General features: G+C 45.3%; 1 protein-coding gene across 14 annotated transcripts in view; it reads right to left on the reverse strand.

Moving 5' to 3' along the window:
* Positions 1–1,108: 1,108 nt before the first annotated feature.
* The window catches only part of EHMT1 (euchromatic histone lysine methyltransferase 1), a 152,566-nt gene continuing 133,501 nt past the window's right edge, over positions 1,109–20,173 (reverse strand). For 12 of the 14 annotated variants that reach the window (XM_025211191.1, XM_025211189.1, XM_025211188.1 and 9 more), the window contains 5 exons: positions 18,637–18,723; positions 13,215–13,293; positions 5,155–5,330; positions 3,544–3,701; positions 1,109–2,876 (listed from right to left, as the gene is read on the reverse strand). In XM_025211191.1, coding sequence (XP_025066976.1) covers positions 2,671–2,876; positions 3,544–3,701; positions 5,155–5,330; positions 13,215–13,293; positions 18,637–18,723 — 706 coding nt within the window. In that variant the 3' untranslated portion in view covers positions 1,109–2,670. Of the gene's footprint in view, positions 2,877–3,543; positions 3,702–5,154; positions 5,331–13,214; positions 13,294–18,636; positions 18,724–20,173 lie in introns of those variants that run through there. The other 2 variants (XM_025211201.1, XM_025211202.1) reach the window with 2 other exon arrangements.

Raw genomic sequence — 20,173 nt, forward strand, 5'->3', positions numbered from 1 at the left:
ACTGCTGAGGGGGTGGAGGTATGAAGACCCTGTAAGACCTTCTTTATACATCATACATAAGTAAAGACAGGCACAAAAGCTCCAGGGCATGGCAATGTAATCTGGAATAATGAGAGATCCCAGACGACCCAAACAAGCTGGTACGGGAGTAATGCCATTGGGTATGTCTGCATGGCTTCCTCAGTGCTCCTGAGGCAGGCTGTTAAGCATGCTGCACTCACCCACCACTGCTTCCAAAGTGCCAGACCTGGCAATGAGCTGGTGAAACTAGTTTCTGGTGCATCAAGACACTGCTCACAAGATCTTGAGATGCTTCCAGTGGGAAGCATTGCCTGGAGTTGCTTCAATTCAGGGTTTGAGGCCTGCAAGTGTGGGCAGGTGGATGAAGTATGCTTGAGAGCAGAGCGTACCAGAGAAGTGGTGCAGATATACCCTCAGGGCGCTCTCAGGACAGTATTGCAAAATTCTTATAGCCACTTCCCCCCAAGCAACTACTTATTTCATTGAAGAGCAAATAAATAGCTTTAATCCCAGGGGTGGTAACTTTCCCGACTACAGCCACAGTTCTGCACCGTGATCTAGTAGGTAGACTGAAGTCTGGGGGCTCTTTGTGGGCACAACTATCTAAACAAATGACAGGTATTTTTTTCAACAAAATGTTGCTAATTCATTCTGCCAAGACTGGTGGGGGCAGATCACCCTGGAACAGTACTGCCAACCTCAAGTAGCAACAAAAATCATGTCAGGCCCCCAAAATATCATAAAGTTGGCTTAAAATTACAGTATGTGAATATGAAATTACAGTCTATGAAAAAACAGCCATGCATTTGATGATCTTTTAATTTGTTTTCTAGTTTCGGAGCAATCAGAATTCACATTTTATTCACATTCATACAAGGGCCAGAATATCACCTTGACAAAAACTAGCTGAGATTCTCATACAACTCCTGGAGCTAGAGGTTAATTTAAATAAGTAAATGAAGCCCCAAACCAAAACACACACGCGCACACCGCTGCCCCCCAAATATCATGAGATTTGTGATGACATTCAGAGAGTTGGCAATGCTGCCTCACAAATAAAAGGACCAAACTCACTTTTAAAGCACTTTTTTTATTGATTTCATTGAAAACAGAACAAGAAAATGACCAGAGCCAAAAGACTGCTCCTTTAAAATTGTCAAAAACATTAACAGAAAAAAAATAATAAACATGACGGCATTATGAATGTTTTAGAAGAGATGCACAAAAAAAACTGTTACTGCACTAATTACAGTATTTAAAGATATATGCCAAAAAATGAGGATAATGCCCTGCCCAGCCATCACACAAAAGGTGATGACAAATTTATTCACACTACAATACTAACAATTTAAAAAAGGTTTTGTTTTTTTTCCTGCATTTTTATACTAAAATCACTTTGTTCTTTTTATACAATTGATAGTTTATATTCACGTGGTGAGTAAAAATCACACCAGAATCAGCACCGTTTTTGTTTTGTGGTTTTTGTTTGTTTGTTTGTTTTTTAATGCTAGTCCCCAATGTTTTAATAATGGTAAAAAATAAATCAGTTTATTTAAACCTCGTAGCGTGTGGCTTTAAAAATTAATTGAAGGTGCCCAGCATTGAGAAAAGTGATGGGTACAGATGAGCTGGTGGCGTCTGTATCTTCTCGCTGTGACATGTCCTGTCTGATGTCTGCCCCAGCCTGTAGCATCCTCCTGAGAAATGCCAGTCAGAGGTTCTCTAGAATATAGATCATTTAATTTTTTGTTTTAAAAAAGCAAACTGCTTCTTTTAAAAGAAGTTAGTGTCTTGTACAATCCCCTTCAACCTTCCCTCTCTGAAATCACTAATGGGATAGAGAGAGAAATCCTTCCATTGGTGAAACGAACACTGAAACAGTAAGAAGCCCAACCACAGGCAGGGGTGAGGGCTGGTTTAACGGAGAAAGCTGGGTAGGGAGCAGGATGCAGTGGGGAGAGAATCTCTGGCAGACTTAGAAGAGAGACAGGAACTGGAAGGGTATCAAGGAAAAGGAGCTTCTCCCCCTTTTTAGGGGAAATAAGAGAGAATAATAAATGGGTGGATTTGGTAACCGACAGGCATCTGTTAGAAGTGACCACCCTCCAACTCCCAGCAATGGGACCTGGAAAGACCATGCTGCAACGTCTGACAGGGAGCAGGAGAAATTCATGGTTTAAATGACCGGCAGGACCTGCCCCAGGGCTGTGCCAAGTAAACCAACACACAAGAATCTTTTTTCCGCTCCCCCTCTTTTGATAAGAAAGTTTCGTCAAGTATTCAAAGTTTGTTACAAGTGACTTGGAGATGACTTGGCATGAACGTTCTATTCAATTAATAATATTCAGAGGAGGAAGGGACACACTCCCTTGGCTCTGACAACACTTAGGACATTAAAAGACGGAGGCTTAGGACAGCTTGCATGGAAAAATGCATCAGCCACCCCTCCGCACGCACTGTGAAACCAGCAGCTTTCCAGGGCTGAGGAGGGGGAAACAACAACATTAAGTCAGGATTTGCTTTCACTTATTCCTCAAGTAACAGTCGGCAGTACAGCCCTAAGTGTCACAAACCCTTAGCTTTCCTCGAAGGAGTTCTCTCTTTAAATGGGAATTCAAACAGTATGTGAATCTATAGGGTTAAAACAAGTCAGTCTCTGGGGAGCAGAGCCTCAAAAGGGGCCGGCTGCTGTGGCAGAGCTGGTGTCAGGGAGCCCATTTTCCTGTGCGTCCTGGGAGGATGTGCTAGCTTGTCGCTGGGCCAGCGCTGCACTCGAGTGTTTGCACTTGGGTGAACCGCACTGGCAGCTGAAGTATTTGCCTTTGATGTCCCAGAACCGGTCTCCGTAGTCAAAGCTGAAGGAGAGAGAGAGAGAGAGAGAAAAAAGGGGAATGTTTGGTCACTGGAGCTCTGCGTGGAAGGGGCATGCATACAGATCTGGTAGGGGAGCACAGATATGCAGGTGGAACTAAAGGAATAGGAATGATGCATCAGCCTGATCTGGCTGGGTTAGCTTAAAAGAATCAGCAGCAAGCAGCATCTGGGGCTTGTACTCTTTCCTAAGAAGAGAAAACTGAAGGATAAAATATGCTAACAAATAAACCTAGAGGGGAGAACTGCTTCCTCCTTTCTCAGTGGCTTCCTGCCCTATGGAATATATGTCTGCTGAGCCAACCCTTTCCTAAGGCCCCCTCTGTATGTTACATTTATGTTGTGAATAATGTGTTAATCATGGAATAAACAGCAAGGGTGTGACATGCACCCGATTTAAGCTGCCAGGCCTCTAGGTTTTAATCTCAGGTAAACCTGGTGAACTGAGCTGTCATTTCCTGTCCTTCTTCCAGGGCTACCAATGCTCCTCTAGAGCAGCTGTAGGACCCTTTAAAGGAACCAACCCTGACACTCTCTGCATCTCTGAGCTCACTAAGCATGAACAATGGCATCTCTCTCTGCTTTTGTAAGGTCCTCCTCCTGCCCCATGGAACCCTCCTCTGCTTACATTCTTGGGTTAGTGCTTCTTACATTGTGGTTTCACTCCTTCTCTTCCACTGTTATGAAGATGCTGCCAAAGAGATGAGGGAAGCTCAGGAAACGCCAGTCCCTGTCCCTCTCTTGCATCATTGCAAGATGTAGAAGCCATCAGAGCCAGAAGGAACAGCAGGACAGGAATGCTGCCCCAGCTGCAACAAGCATTTTTAATGTGAGTTGGTACTGGATCACTATGAACTGAACTGAGGCTTGCCAATTCGGCAGAAAAAGCTTGTCAAAAGGATGTCAGGTGAAAATGGATTTCAGTCTCTGTTAACTTGGGAGGGAGCTGAATGAGATGCTTTTTTGGTGGAAAGTTCCCTTATGCTGTCACTGAGGCCCAGAGCCATCTAGTTTCCCAAAAGCACCCAACCCTACATACTCCAAGTTATGGCTAGAACTTGTTTTGAATTGTTTCCCTCTACGGAAAAGCATCTGCAGTCTTGGCTGTCAATCTCCTGAAGGATAAAGCCTCAGAGGCAGGCTCTAGCTTTCTTTAGTTAATCACAACACATTTATCTTCTTGTAGATGAGAAATGCAAGTTATCAGGAGGAGCAGCTCTCAAAAAACCTCTGGAAACCAAACTCAACACAAATAAAAACAAATGAGCTGCTGGCATTGATAGCTGGTAGGAAAGGGGGTTGACACAGGACCTTGGAGTCTGGTATGTGGCTGTAGGCTGTCGCTGCCCCAAGGGAAATCCTTGTGCAGCAGCCTCTAGGTCCTGGCTCCCAGGTGGGGTAGGGTACCTTCCACCACAGAGATAAAATAGCATCTATTTTGTGGATGTCACCTGGATTTCTGTAGCCTTTCAACACAGAGGCTGAAGGGATAGCTTGGAGTGAATGGGTGCATCTTCTACTAACACATTCAGGAGAGACGCAAATAGTGGTATGCACCATTCACAAAATACATGAATGACAAAGCATCACCACCTGCTTGGATCTGCTGTTCTCTAGGTGTGTGCAGCACGTTTAATCTACTTAGAGAGAATGAAAGGGGCAGAAGCAAGAGAATTAAATCAACAAGAAGGCTCAAAATAAAGTAGCAGCTCTCCAAACACTTCTGGGTCCACAGAAGTATTCAGGAGCAACCTCAGCCAAGCCCAATTTCGTTGCAATTTTTCTGGGTGCCAATCGGTGGTAACCCCATGGAAGTCAGGAGAGTCCCACAGACACTAAACTACAGCAAGTGGGAGCAAAACCAGCTCACTGACTTTAAGAGGAATCTGGAATCAGCATGTTCTGTTGAGGGCTGAATGTGGTTCCTCCTCAATACTGTTTTGGTGCAAGTTGCACATATGTTGCAGTTATTTTGTCACCACCATTTTCTGGCCAATTTATCCCAGCTGGACCACTTGAGCCACTGTTGAAATCACCTCTGAATCTGGCCCTTCAAGCCATCTTTCCCTCTCTACTCCCCTTTAAAAGACAAGCAACATGTTGTGTTCCTGGTGTAGCTTCACAGCTGTTGGCCCATTTTAGAGGTTGCTTCTTGCTATTCAGTTTCAAACTTCAAAATGCCCCTAAGCCCCACTAAAAATGGTAGCAGCAAAGGAAGCTACTGTGTGTCTGGGGACAGTTTCCCCCTTGGACAGTACATACCCAATTTCTTCTCCAGCTTCTATATGCCTGGTGCTGAAGAAGGCAATCCTGGGAAAGCGGAGATCCTGATGCGACATGAACACTCGCACAGGGATGAGGTTTGGCTCACAGAGATGGTTTATAAAGCGGCTGATGTTGCCATAGAAACGAGCATCTATGCAGTACACTTCTCCATCCTAGAGGGAGGAACATTGAATATTTCATTAGATGTAGTTGTTTTAATGTTTTTATTGTTGCTTGTTTAAAGCAATTGAAATACAGGTCACTTCACAGTTAGCACACTGGAGAATTTCAAGGGGAAGGCAGATCAGGGCATGGTATCTACTGGATGGCTTAAAAGGACAACACATGCAACCCTTTTCCTTATATTAACAATACAAAAAGGTCTTCTCTTCACACAGCTCTGCTGATGTGCCCAGAGACTGCTCTGAATGCTCCGGACCAGAGCAGTGATATGTGGAGCTGGACTGGCAGACTTGCTCTCCACAGACCTATTCTACTAAGACACCAAGCTGGTATGGTGGGACTTCAGTTCCATGAGCACAAACATCTTGTGGGTAAAGGCCACTGAATGGATGAAACAGTATTCTTCCTGTCCTCCTAATTGAACATGACAGCTGAAAAGTGCAAAGCTGGAGCCTACAAAAGATACATCATTTCCTACAGATTCAAGTGAGGGAGTGGGATACAGAGAGAGAAACCCTCAGAAATTCTCTGTTGCCTGAACAGCAGTTCTCGTAATATTTTGCTTTCCTTAAGAATAAAATACACCCCCCACACCTTCAGGGCTTTTTATTCCAGTAGAGAATGACTGTGCAAGCAGCAGACTTTAATTACAGAAGATAATTTCAGTCACATAGAGGCCAAAAGGAAAAGGATCCATTAGCGGAGTTCACATTTCCTTCTGGGCAAGCACCTCGCACTCTTTAATGGATAAGCTCTGCCAGAAATCTACCACCTTGTATCTACTACACGGAAGCCCAGGAAGAAACCTTCTAAAGATAAGAGGCATGGAGCGGAGCAATATCTGGCTGGAGCTATACAGAGCAATCTGCTACAAGCTCTATAATTTTCATAGTAGCAAGTCCAGATCACACTCCTCCCCACTCACAGTTCTCCACGTCTTTTTGGATTCCATGGCATCAACAACTGTCATCCAAAATATCTGGCAGCCCCACCATACAAGTTGAAAAGCATCTCACACTGAAGAAGTCTCTGCACTCTGTGGTACTGACTGGCCAGACATTGCTAAATCAGCATCCTAAATAGTTATTCTTTACAGGAATTTTAAGGACAACAAATCCTTTAGGGCAGCAGTCTCTAAACCATGATACCAAGAATCATGTCTTTTCAGCCTTGAGTACTAGGGAAGGAAGCATGAGTGAGGGTGCTGTGGCTCAGCCCATGTGGAGGAGCCCACTGGCTATAAAACTGAAATTCCAGGCTAGCAGTTTACTGCTCACGACTGAGGGAACAGAACAATGAGACGTGGGCAGAGGGCTTTAGGAAACATCCCTATGTTACTGTCCCCCACATTAAGTCCTTAGCTGTTTACATCAGAAGGACTATGAAGGCCAAAATTGTGATTTATTATTAGTTTATCCTGCAAGTTGGTTAGTAAGGTGGAAAGGCTCTACTCTTCCCCTCACACAGCTCTTTTCCTGGCTTTGCTGCAATAAAATAGCAACAGGGTAAATTCCTGGTGATTCTTGGGTGCACCAAGCCTGCCAACATCCCTGCCACGCTGATGACTTGATGATCTGGTAAAGAGATCACACCAGGAGGTTAGGAACATGGGCAAGCAGTTCCAATGGACTACAGCAGAATTAAATTTGGAGATAAGAGTTACCAGACCTGGTTGCACACATGGGAAGTGGCAAGTGATTTCCAGTAACACCCAGAACTCAACCAAAACTTAGTTATTCAGTAATGGAGTGAAGGATGGATTTGTGCGAGGAACATCATTGGAAGTTGCAAAGTAAGGATTGTAATCTCTCTGCCAGAGACAGATTAGCTAGGCAATCTCTGGCAGGTCTCTTAACATTTCAGGGCATGTCCGCATTGGGAAAGCACTTCACAAGCACTGTGCTGCAATATATAAACTAACATCTTGCAAAATGCTGTGTGGACAAGGACTGTATTTAAAGCATGTTAGCTGGCTGTGGTCCTATACCTAATTAGCTGATGTGTTTTGGAAAGCCCTCTTTGCCTCAGTTTCCTGTACATGTAACAAGCAATGCCATACATGTCAGAGGGATACTGTAAAAGTGATTCATTCCTAGTGCTTGTGAAATGCTTTGATTTTTTTTCCACATGAAAGGCTGTGGGGGACGTTTTAATTTTTTATTAAAGCTGCCTGCTTTGATTGAGGAGAGAACACTGCTAACCTTCTCTTTCTGTTTCTCCACATTTCACTACTACAGCCATGAGGAGGCTGTCTCTTTGAAAGAGAAAGCCCAGAAACATCTGTACTACATCTTCTCTGAGGGGACAAAAGTGGCAGTGAATTTTGACTGTTCAACAAATGTTTGCCCTCTTTCAAACAGCAAATAGAATATGCATCCAGGACCCAGTGCATTAAGTGATTCACAGCCCACATGGTCTGGAGCGACAAATCAAGACAATCAAGATGCCTAAAATAACACCCCTTTCACTCCATTGTGCTACAGTGCAAACTTAATCTCAGCTGGCCCCCAGCGACAATAACGGTTCTGTGAAGCTGTCGCCTGGCTGGGTTTGGCTTCCCACCCTCTCAGTCCTTGAAGCACTCTGTAGCCAAGAGAAGCTTGCTTTCCATTCCCTGCCTTCACCTAACTGCCTACTGTCCTCCTTTGTCTGGTTTTGCATGACAGGTTTCCCTTCTAAGATTGATGACTACAATTTGGGGTCTGTTACTCCATGGATGATGCAGTGAAATCCCACGGTTTCACTCTGAAGACGCTTGCAAAGGGACTGCTCCCGTATGCAGAGCCCTATCACCCTGTTGGCAATGTGGACAGTGTATGCTGCAGACAGCTCAAAGCTTTCCTGTTTCCCAGACAGGACACACAGAGACTAACATCTCTCCCATACCTCCTAGGGCTATTGTAAGGAAGAACACAATAATAGATTCATAGATGTTAGGGGCTGGAAGGGACCTTACAAGATCATTGGGTCCAGCCTCAATGCACTTGGGCGGGAAAGACCGCTGGGGTCAGATGACTTCAGCAAGATGGGCATCAAGATGCTTTTTGAAGATCACAGGGTGGGTGACTGTACCTCCTCTGGGGGAGTCTGCTCCAGACCCTTGGCACTCAATGTGTAAAGAAGTTTTTCCTTATGTCCAGTCTGAACCGATCTTCAATTGGTTTGTACCCATTGTTTCTTGTCTTCCCCTTGGGTGCCTTGGTGAACAGATGCTCCCTCAGGCCCTAATGTAAGCCCCTGCCACCAAGTCCCCTCTGAGTCTTCTTTTCTCTGGGCTGAAGAGTCCCAAGTCTTTCAATCTCTTCTTGTATAGCTTTGTCTCTAGGGCCTCTAATCATGCATGTGTCCCTCCTTTGGGCTCTCTCAAGCTTCTCCACATCCTTCCTCAAGTGTGGCACCCAGAACTGGATGCACTGCTCCAGCTGCAGTCTCACCAAGGTGAGTACAGTGGGAGGATGACATCCTTGCTCTTGCTCAAGATGCATCGGTAGATGCATGCCAGTGTTTGATTCATTCTGCCAGCTACAGCATCGCATTGGTGGCTCATGTTCATTCTGTAGTCTATCATGACACCCAGGTCTCTTTCAATTGTAGTGCTGGCAAGCGTAGCACTGCCAGGCCTGTAAGTGTGTTGCGGATTATTTCTCCTCAGATGGAGCACTTTACATTTCTCTGAATCAAACGACATCAGGTTGAGGTCCACCCACATCGCAAGCCTGTCCAGGTTGACCTGTAATGCCAGCCTGTCCTCAAGCGTGACCACACTCTGCCATAATTTGGTGTCATCCACGAACTTTGCCAGTATGCTTTGAATACCCGAATCCAAATCATTGATGTTGAAAAGCACTGATTCAAATACTGAACCCTGAGGGATGCCACTGGTCACCTTCAGCCATGTTTCATAGTGCTTAAGGTTGGAAGGGACCTAAACAGATCATCAGGTCCGACCCCCTGCCCCAGGCAGGAATGAGTGCTGGGGACATAAGACCCCAGCCAAATCTCTCTCCAGCCTCCTCTTGAAGACCAAGACAGAACAGACACCACCTCCCTTGGGAGCCCATTCCAGAGCCTGGCAGCCCTAACTGTAAAGTAATGTCTCCTGATGTCCAGCCTGAACCTCCTCTCTAACAATTTCTGGCTGTTATTCCTAGTAACCCGTGGTGGTGCCCATGGGAAGAGCCTCCCCCAAGTTCCACTGCTCCCCCGTGACTGTAAATGGCCACCAGATCCCCTCTCAGCCTTCTCTTGTGGAGGCTGAATAGGTTCAGGCCCTTTAATCTCTCTTCGTAGGGCCTGCTCCGCTGCCCCCTGACCATGCGAGTGGCCCTCCTCTGGACCCTCTCAATGCTAGCCACATCCCTCTTGAAGTGCAGCGCCCAGAACTGGATGCAGTACTTCAACTGCAGCCTGACCAGCGGCGCATAGAGGGGGAGGATCACCTCCTTGGACCTGCTTGAGATGCATCTGTAGATGCACGACAAGGTGCGGTTAGCCTTACTGACTGCTTCCTTACACCAGTGGCTCATGTTCATCCTGGAGTCAACAAGGACTCCAAGATCCCTTTCTGCCACCGCGTTGACAAGAAGGGTGTCCCCCAGCCTATAGGTGTGTTGCAGGTTCCTTCTCCCTAGATGCAGCACCTTGCACTTGTCTGCATTGAATTCCATCCTATTCTCATCTGCCCACCTCTGTAACCTGTCTAGATCTAGCTGGATTCTGTCCCTCAGATGTTGACTCAGTTCAGTCTATTAATACTTTCTGGGTCCTACCTTGGAGCCAGTTACCTAGCCACTACCATAGTCAAGGCTGCATTCTCCCAATTTTACTATGAGGACATTGTAGGAGACTAGGCTGAAGGCCTTTCTGAAGTCCAAGTATATGACATCAACCTCATTTCCTCTATCCAGGTGGTGCTAGAATGAACACATGGGAAAGGGACAGAAGTTACACATAAATTGGTTTAAGTCATCAGAAACTCGTTTAATCCTGTAACAGAACAGACGTTCAGTGCACATAAACCAGTTTCAAAATGGCTGAAACTGGTTTAAGATGAACCTGGTTGAATGTACTATCAGACTTAACCACTTTAGGTCAAACCAGTTTATGAAACTCCTGTCCCAGACTCCTTCCTAGCTCAAGTTAAATCAGAGTCCACCAGCATCCCACCACACTTTGCAGTCTCGGGCTGGGCTGTGCTGTCTGCTCCTGATGTCTCTGGGATTTGCAGTCCACAATCACACCAGCAGGACCCTGCAGGGTTACATATTACTTCCACTTCCTGCTTCCCATTTAGCAGACTCCAAAGAAACTGCTGTTACTTATACCAGAGCTGGACTTGGCCCCATGACTTCCTCTTTAGACCCCTTTCCAACTTAACTTCTCTTCTAATCATGCCTATCATCATACCTGGAGTCACCAGTACTCCCTGAGATCCAGACAGAGTTCCATCTTTAGGTGTAGACTCACACTGTGCCTCCATTTTAAGGAAAAGCAAGAGGATGTTGCCACTTGCTTCCAAAAGGTTTATTACCTTCTTCATTAAGGGCTGCAAAAACAGCAGTCACTTGCCTCGCTCCATTAGCGGGCTGTTTCAAAGCAGCCTCAGATGGCAGAGGCTGAGGACACACTTGTGCACATTCACTTCCCCTTTGTGCCTACAGCTCCTCTGCCCTTTGTTAGCAAATCAGCTGCAGCCCAGGTGATTAACCAAGCTTATTACCAGACAATCTTTAGGGTTCTCCTTTCCCAGGCATTTCTGTTACAATTGTAGTTTCTCCCCATAGAGCACACTGCAGGGATTTACACCAGTTGGTTATCTCCATCACAATCCTTGGGATTACAGTCACTCTATAATAATTTCTTTGTCTTCTGTTGCCGATTTACAACAGGCATGCAGCCTCAGACTGCACTGTTTGCCTTTGGATTGGTTAGTTCCTCAGACAGAGCTATGCAAGGAGGAAATGCTGCTCTACAATGCGAAAGCCCAGCTTGCTCCTTTTTTTCTGCCTGACATTTTTTCTGATGGTGTTTACCTTGCATCAGCAACATGCAACCCTGAGGACATCTCAGCTACTTCTCCAGAAACTTCTAGATTACATTTTTGTTTAGCCCAGTAATAATTAACACAACCACAGGTGACTTTCATCCAGTTTCCATGACCAGTTCCACTCAGCCTCCATCTGCCCAAAAAGCTGGGGGTGGGAGAAGGGCCAGCAGTCGCTCCAGTTGGGCACATAGCTCTCTGGCTTCTACACAGGAGAGCTAGACATAAACAGTTCCTATTATATGTTCTCTTACTCCACGGTCTGGAAGAGCCTAAAATTATTTGCAGGATGCCCGGCCCCTGGTAGTATTAAGTGCCTTGTAATCCTCTGCAACTACTGTCCCCTCTTTGTACCATACATGGGCTCCAACTGAAATCCCAAGTGCCTTTCTCCTGCCAAAGGACACTCGCTGTGAAGCAGGAAGTGGAACATGAGGAGCGTCTGAGAAGGAACATCACCGCTGTGAGCTTCCATCTGGAATTGCTTCTGTGGTTCCCCAGGGGCTTGTGAGGCTGGTAAAGATATTCAGTCTTTTCCAGAATCTGTGCACATCAGAGCCAGTCCCTCATGAGAAGGGGATGTTAGGTCCATCCTTTGTGCATTTGGAAAGACCTGCATTCTAGGAAAAGAACCTTCTCTAGCCATACGGCACTGTGGAGCCTTGCCTGATCCTGCCTCAGAGAACTTCTTACCTTCGTGTCCGTACTTACAGAGATCTGCCAGGTAAACATCCGGGCTGCCTCCAACTTTATGTGAAAATCTTTCAGGATTTGTTTACACTAGAAACCTGAATCAAGCAGCATCAGTGTAAATACCCATTGTACAGAGTCTCCACACTAACCATGCTGCTTCAGGCACGGTTTTACTCTGTTTTCCACAACAGTACTGTGCTGTATTAGTGCAGTTGCACATTGCCCTATTCCAATTGCTAGCACAGCTAGGCAGATGTTGCCCAGATACAAAAGGGAGAGAACAACATGCTTGGCCCTTGAGGAATGCAGGATGCTTCTTGCTAGCTGATCTGCATATGAGTGCATATGATCCTTGGCATTAAATTGAAGTTGATGAGAGGGTGGTCCCTCTATCTTTCTGTGTTCAGAGCAGAGATTACCAGGCTCCTCAGTGAACCCTCCTGAAACGGTTGGAGAGGCCTACCCCTTAGAGCACTGATTGTCAGCTGACATACAGACCCCTAAGAAGAATCCCCTCATTCACTTGAAGTCTCTATCAGTTTTCTGCACACTTGTCAGTGATAGTCAATGTAATAGTTTCACCTAAAGCCTTTGATGGCACTGCTCTAGGGACATCAGGCCCCCACAGCACAGGTGTTCAACATGTAGCAGCCACATAAGCAGTTCCACACTGCTCTGCCAAGGTGCCTGAAAAGTAATTTACAGGTAAGCTGGTATTTCAGTCTTCCTGCTCCCTTACTGTACCGGTGAGCTCTTTAAGAAGACTGTTGCTCAATGCAGGCTGCAGGGGTGGATTTGCTATACTGACACCAGAAATTGGAAATACACTGACAATTTAATTCATACAGGCCAAACAGCTTCAGAGTGGAATAACGTGCAATGGCTATCAACCTGGGCTGCATTCAAACTAGTGACCTAGTACAGTCAGTTTTTGTGCTCCATTACCAATCCCCTGAGCCATATAGCCCACACTCTAGTTGTGAATAGCTTTCCATTACTATGAGGTGAGAAGTGCCTCCCATTTCACAGGCTTGGAGATTGCTCTGCCCATCAAAAGATGGGGACAAATTTTCTTTTCACTCCTTTCAGCAGCAAGCTCCAGCTCTTGCTTTGTCAGGGAGTCCCTTCAAAACACTACCTTATTGTCAAGGTCAAAGAGGTAGGAGTCCTCTTCACGTACGTCTGCCTCTGAATCGGAAATCAGCTCTCCAACATACCTGCAGGATAAACAGGAAATGCAGCAATCAGATGCTTGTGCTGCTGCCAGCTTGTATTTTAACACCTTACCTCTTATACACAAGAAGTGAGAGGGAAGGGACACTTCCAGATTAAAAGCCATAGGGCTAGTGGAGATAAGCACAGGTACATCTAGTAGAACTATGATGATTCACAGCAGCTGAGACTGGCTCCATTAAAAAAAACCAAACCCCCCCCCCTCCAAAATCCCTTACTCATGTTACTGAAAAAGCTTTTGAATATTAATAATGAATTTAATTTAAAAACAATTTACTTTCTCCAACAAACTCCATTTCCGTTTGCAATTCTCTGAGCCAGCAAGTAGTAACAGGCTAATCTGTTTTGTTTGTCTTTACTATCACCTTTGTTTTCTAGTCCTCATGTACCTATTGCAATGGCTGGGTTGCATATATTTTAAGGGAACTTTACAACCCAACACAAAACTGTTTGCTTTGGAATATGCATAAAGTCAGGATGCATTTTACAAATTAGACCTGCAAGTTAAGTAAAGCTCTTGTCTTAACACAACTTTGATGTTGGATGTGCATTTAAGACACTTAGCCTCACCATCCTCCTGTTCACACCAGAAGAAACCAATCTGGCTCCAATAAAGTCAGTCCATGGAACGGCACTGGTATAAAAATGGTGCAACAGAAATCAGGAAGGATCCAGACATACAGCCGTATGCTGGCATAAGTCACTTGACTCCAAGGTGAAGTCACCCCTGAGAAGGAGAGGAGTAACTGTATACCAGTGTAAGTTACACTGATGTAACAATGGTGTCTGCTCTCCTAGACAAATTCATCCGGGGTGGGGGTGGGAGGGTGAGCTGCTTGCACAATTTAAATTGGTTTTCTCACCATCTAGTGGCCATGCATTGTAATAGCGCCTACTGCAGGTAGTCAATTTCAAAAAGCTAGCCATGTGTCCACTCCTTAATACAGAGTAAATTTACCACCCTGTAAAAACCAAAGCAAGTTACTCTATAGTAACCATGCTGTGCATCTGCACCCTCAGTATTTTGCAGAGCCTCTTTTTTTCCCCCCACTCCAATTTCTGATACAGCTGCATCCAACTGGTAAGTCTGTTGTGGTGAAAGGGGAGGGAAGGAGCTTGTGGGGGGGCAGATCAACTCCTGAGTGAGGGAGGGAGTGGGCCTGGGGCAGGCACTGCCCAGCTGGGGCGGGGCAGGTGCGGGATGGAGCCATGGCTCATCTGTGACCGCCACTGGTCCAGGAAGGCACAGGCAGGGGCAGGCTGGGCTGAAGCTGTGGGCTGGGGGCCATGTTGCACTTGGGGCAAGCGGTGGCGGCACTGGAAGGAGGCCTACGAGGGGGGGCAGGTACCAGCCACTTAAAATTTTGCCGTAGCCCCCCCATAGCCCCCTCCCAGCACTGCTGCCACATGCCCCGAGCAGAGGTAGGCTGCAGCTGCCCCATCCTGCAGCTGCAGCCTGATGCCCAATCCCACAGCTGCAGCCTGGCCTACGCAGATCTGGGGGCACATGCCACCCCCCCACCGCCCTCCTAGATGAGTGGCGGGAGCCACCAGATGAGCAGCTCCTGGATGAGTGGTGCGCAGTGGCAGGAACTGCTTCCCCACCCCTGACAAGCCACATACCCCAGCCCCACTCCCTCCCCTCACAGCAGAGGGCATTGATCTGCCTCTCCCCCCAACCCCAACACCCTTCCCCCTCCCCTTCCACCACACCAGACTTACCAGCTGGAGGCAGCTCTCTACACTGCCAGGCTGTGCTGCTCACTGCCTGCACATTGCACTGGAGCTACATGTGCACACAGGCATTTATCGGCCAAATAATCAGCTACTCCCGGCCGATTTCCGATATAGTCAATTTCCCTTCCATGCCTGTGCAGTTATTATTAATTTGTACTGCAGTGGTATCTAGGTGCCTTAATCATGGCCCAGAATCCCCTGGTGCTACTGTCTGTTTTCTTGTGCCCTGAGCCCAATTTCTCATCTCTATCAGTTATCTTTTTTCAGGCACCTTGCAAAAAAAGAGTCTTTGCCCCAAAGAGTTTGCAATCTAAGTATAAGGCAAGGGACAACAGCTGGAGATGGACAGTGGGGTACAAGGGAACAAGAAGATAACTTCATAGTGACCCATGAGCAGGACTTCTAGCTGCTACCATGATTTAAAAAAAATATGCAATGGGTTTGCAGTACAACTAAATGTCCTCTAAGGGGAAAAAGTCCTCCACAGTAATACAAGCAGCAGTTATAACAGTATTTTTAGCCTCCAAGCACTTTACAAACATTAACAAACCACATGCATTTCCCCTTGTGACCCAAGCTACCATTTGACCTCAGGCTCAGGGGATGAAAGGCTGAAGCATTAACCCTGAAAGCCACCAAAAGCTCCGTAACCGAGGGGACATTCAGATGCAGTTCCTGACTCCAGAGTCTGGCACCAAGCTGCTATATCAAAACTAGGGCACTGTCTCTGTGTGGAATTCTATGGTCTTGCCCACACTGTATCATCTCGTTATTTATTAACTGCTCCTGTAAGACTTCAGCATTACTGGAAATCACAAAATCATTAGTGACCAAAAGAGGATTATGGCCAGAGATGGTGACAGATTACATCAGTCACACGGTAGCCAAAACCAAAAGGCAGTTAAAGAATAGCTAAATAATACTGCACGGAAAGGCACTCAGCTTAGTGATGGACATTTAATATGCAATTCACAGACCAACTCCCCCACCCCCTGCCCTCATTTACACAAGTTGTGGGTTAGAGCGTATATTCCTCTAGGGCCCAATCCTGCTACACTTCTCCATTTTCACACAGGCTTATTCTTGCAGGCAGTCCCATTGATTTCCCAAGGTCAGAAATCAATGGGAAAACTCACATGAATTAAGTAGCACTTTGTAAAAGTGGCAGAATCAGGTCCCTATATTATGCACTGCTAGGGAGTGGCAGTGTCTCCCTATCTTCTACAGCTTTCTGTTGGCAAATGAATACACATCTATCTACATCTCAGGACTTTATACTGACAATCATCACTATAGTGTCCAAGCACATTTCACTTACAAATCAATAGCACCAGGAGTTGTCCCTAGTGGGCTTCATGAATTCTCTGGCATTCTCCCATTTGGAGGTAAAAACTCTGCTTTCAAATGATTCTTGAGACATGGTTTCTTTGCACAAAGCAATTTTAAAATATTTTAACCATTTTAAATAAAAATAAACAAATATTCCAAAGCTGGGAAAATGCAATGCTGATGATAAATTTGGGAGAGGAAAAGACAAAACACAGGAAGGTACTTAGCAGAGTGTGGTTAAGATCTGATCTCAGCTATGAAAAGAAAATGGTAAATGCCAAGTTGGAACTTGTTGCAGCCTCATGTGCAGAAAGGCCTCATCTACACTGTGAAAATTACTGGAACAGCTTTGGGGGAATGCGTCAGTCTACAGCACCTTTTCTAGAACCAGTCATTGTATGGTGCTACATTGGTATGAAAGTAAATTTTATTCAGGAATTCAAAGTGAGGAACTGTTCTAGAATAAAGAAACCTTTGTTCTAGACCAGAAAGTGTCTACCCAGTCCTGAAGAACTGCTGTGAAGTAGCTTATGCCACAAAAAGCTATTCCAGTTCATTCCTTGTTTAGACAAGCCCTACATAGGGGTTCTTCACTTTGGTGAGAGTAAGGTGAGGCAGGGGAGACAAGAAGTACCAATAATAAAGTCTACTATTTGCAAATGGAGAGTTAAAGGTAAGAAGCTAACTGGCTCAAAAGAAGGAGAATTGAAGGAAGGTCTCTGGTTGCACTGGTGACACGCAGTGCATTCAAGTTGATATGTATTTTCTTAGAGTTTATTAATATTCGGCTCAGTTTGGTAACGAGGAATGTGCTGTAAAAAGGATGTCATGAGACGTCAGCAAGGAAAAAGGGGCAGACATAAGGTTGCATGAAGCGACTTAGTATGCTCATCTCTGAAGTCCCATGAATTATACCACCATGATCATTGTTATTATTCTTCTACTGCAACTTAGAATTTCCCAGTCTTTGTGCACTCACCTGTCTAAAATTATATTCTTCACGTAACTGTTGTCAATTCACTCTATCTTTTATTTTTAATCTGGGGATTTCTTTAGGTTGATTTTTGACAAGTCAGTGCCCTTTTCCTTATTAGAGAGAGTTCCTCTCCAGGCATTAGGTTAGTTCTGGGATTTCAAGCTCCATCTAGGCATACAGAACTTTTCATGGTTATCAGCTCCATTCAACAGCCTGGCCTGAAGATGGATTTAAAGACCCCCTCCAGTCATAGCCTGGCTTTGGGCCTGAACCATGAAAACATCATCAAAGCTCTTGAGGTTCTTAATGAGGTTTGGCAGCAATGCAGAGGTGGCAAAACAGGTAATTTTAGTTAACCCTAAAATTAATTCCCTGCCTCTGCCCAACAATATCACAGAGCACCTGTGACAAAATACTAAGAAAAAGACATCCCCTTTTATGTGAAGAAAAGCACCCTGGTCTCATTTAGAACTTAAGTATGTGCTTAAGGTCACATGATTTTACCGTTTTCCTACATCCTGGTACAAAACCAGAACTGATAACACAGAAAACTGTCTGTTGTATCACAATGACTACAGAAGGGCCTGACCAAGAATGGTGAGACCAGACAGGCCTTTAATTGCTCACAACATCAGGCTGTTCCAGATCCAGCTGTGAAGTTTCCAGTCTAAACACATCTCCCATACAAATTAAGTGGATTATTTTCCAGCCTCAGTCTTTCATTTCCCACATCCTTCCATTTCCCTCCACCTCCCTCCCTTTCTAGTGACTAAAGAAAGAGTTCAGAGCTCAAACCAGCCTCTCTGTCAGTCAGTGCTCCAACTCCAGTAATGGCTGTGACCAAGTCATAAGCCGGTAAACGCATAAGACCCGTCCAATTCTGGATTTGCTGCAATTGTGTACTTAAATCTTATTGAAGTTCAGGGGACTTCAATAAGAGATATGCTGAGATATTCTGCTAAACTGCAGCTAGAGTTGAATTTTTAACACCACAACTGTTCCAAGAGGACACAATGAGGCCATAAATCCAAGGTGAATAATGGACTTCACTGAAGACCCCAACAGGATGGGATGGGATGCAGAAGGCTTAAAAATGCAAAAGACAAGAGACGGTGAAAGTGGTAAATTTCCCATTTGGGATAAATGGTTGTGTGTGAAGCCATTTTTAACTGAATGCAAACCTCGCTAAAAAAGGAGCACTCTCACTCTGATGTACGACATGCAGCCCCATGAGAGCTCAGGAGTTGATGAGCTCATGTGAACTAATCAAAGCTGACAGACTTACTCGCACACGAAAGTTCCCAATGGAATGTCTTGCATTGTCCGCACACCCCAGCCCATCTTTTGTGTCCGATAAAGCTGTAATCGAGTCCTGAAAGACAGGAAATAGAGTCCTCAATTAATGGCAACAGATGTGGCATTTCTCAGGAAGATGGGAGCTCTTGTGAGGGAAGGACACAGAAATTTCAAATTTAAGAACGGAAAATCCAACATTTCAAAAGACAATTTCTAAGTTTATCAAAATTAAGCAAAATGTGATCCCAGTTCCTTTCCTACCATGATCATCACAAGCCTGCATGCTTCCTCTGCTAATATGAGTGGAAGGAAGGAAAATCAAGTGGAAACTCAGGGGGTATGGAAAAGATGGGAAGCGACAGCTATCATCAACCTTGATCCTGCATAAATTTCTTTGCCACATACTGTGAGGCTTAGGCTTTGTGCCTGGGAGGATGGGGGCTGTGGGACTGGATGCTTTCCAAGGTAGCATCTCCCTTTACACCTCTGGGCATTTACAGAGAATATGGAACATGACTGTCAGCTAGTAGGATTCTTGTTCCTTGTAGCTGTTCCTTGTCTAGACAAAAGGTGAAGTCAGAAAACAATAGCTCAAAAGTAAGCCACAACAGGAAAAGAGGCAGGCTGGAGACTATATTAAGACCACACTAGGTCACAACATGGATACTCCTGCCCTATCCACAGAGGACTGGAAATTTTAGCAATTCCTGCTCACTTCCACCCAAATCCCTAGCACGAAGATAAGCCTGTAATTGGAAAACTACTAGATGTTCCATACCCTGTGTGGAATTTGGTGCAGCCCATAAAATCTGGCTAAGAGAATACCTGATTACTGCCTAGCCAGCAATGGAGCGGTCCAGAGAAGCTTATGCTGAAGATGTCCTATAAATGGGGAGCCCTCATCATCTCCTTCAGGAGCCAAAATCCAACCACACTGACTTTTACCAGTACAAGAAAAAGAATTCCAATGCTCAACCTCTATTTCCCTTTCCTTAACTTCACCCATCACTGCTTCTGATACCCGCTTTGCATTGTATTATGTTAAAATAACTCCTCTGGCTCCTTCATACCATGTATCCTTTAAATATCTACAGACATCTACAGGTGCATGAAGCAAGGCCCATATGGTTTCATTAGCAGAACCAGTTTCAGAAAAGCTGGTCTCACTGAGCTTCAGACCTGAGGAAGCCACATTCTGCTTTGCTTCATTCATCACAAGCAAAATAGACAACTATAGCTGAGCTTGGATCACAGACTCTCTGTTGTTAGGGCTGGGGCAGGAGAAGGAAGGACTATGGCTTGATTTTTCACATACCATGTTGAGCTGGTAAGTCTGCCAGACAGAAACATGTGCAGTGTCGTGTAAAGTTAATTTGGAACAAACTTAATAAGGGAACCATTGAGAATGAAGGAGGAGCACCCAAGCGTCATTTCTAAGCAGTCACTTGGCAGACAAATCACAAGTCCTCCTTGACTCCTGGTAAGATGGCCTCTGACACAGCTTTGAGAAACATCTGACATTGCAA

Source organism: Alligator sinensis, unplaced genomic scaffold (assembly GCF_000455745.1).
Source record: "Alligator sinensis unplaced genomic scaffold, ASM45574v1 scaffold323_2, whole genome shotgun sequence".
Taxonomy (NCBI): domain Eukaryota; kingdom Metazoa; phylum Chordata; order Crocodylia; family Alligatoridae; genus Alligator; species Alligator sinensis.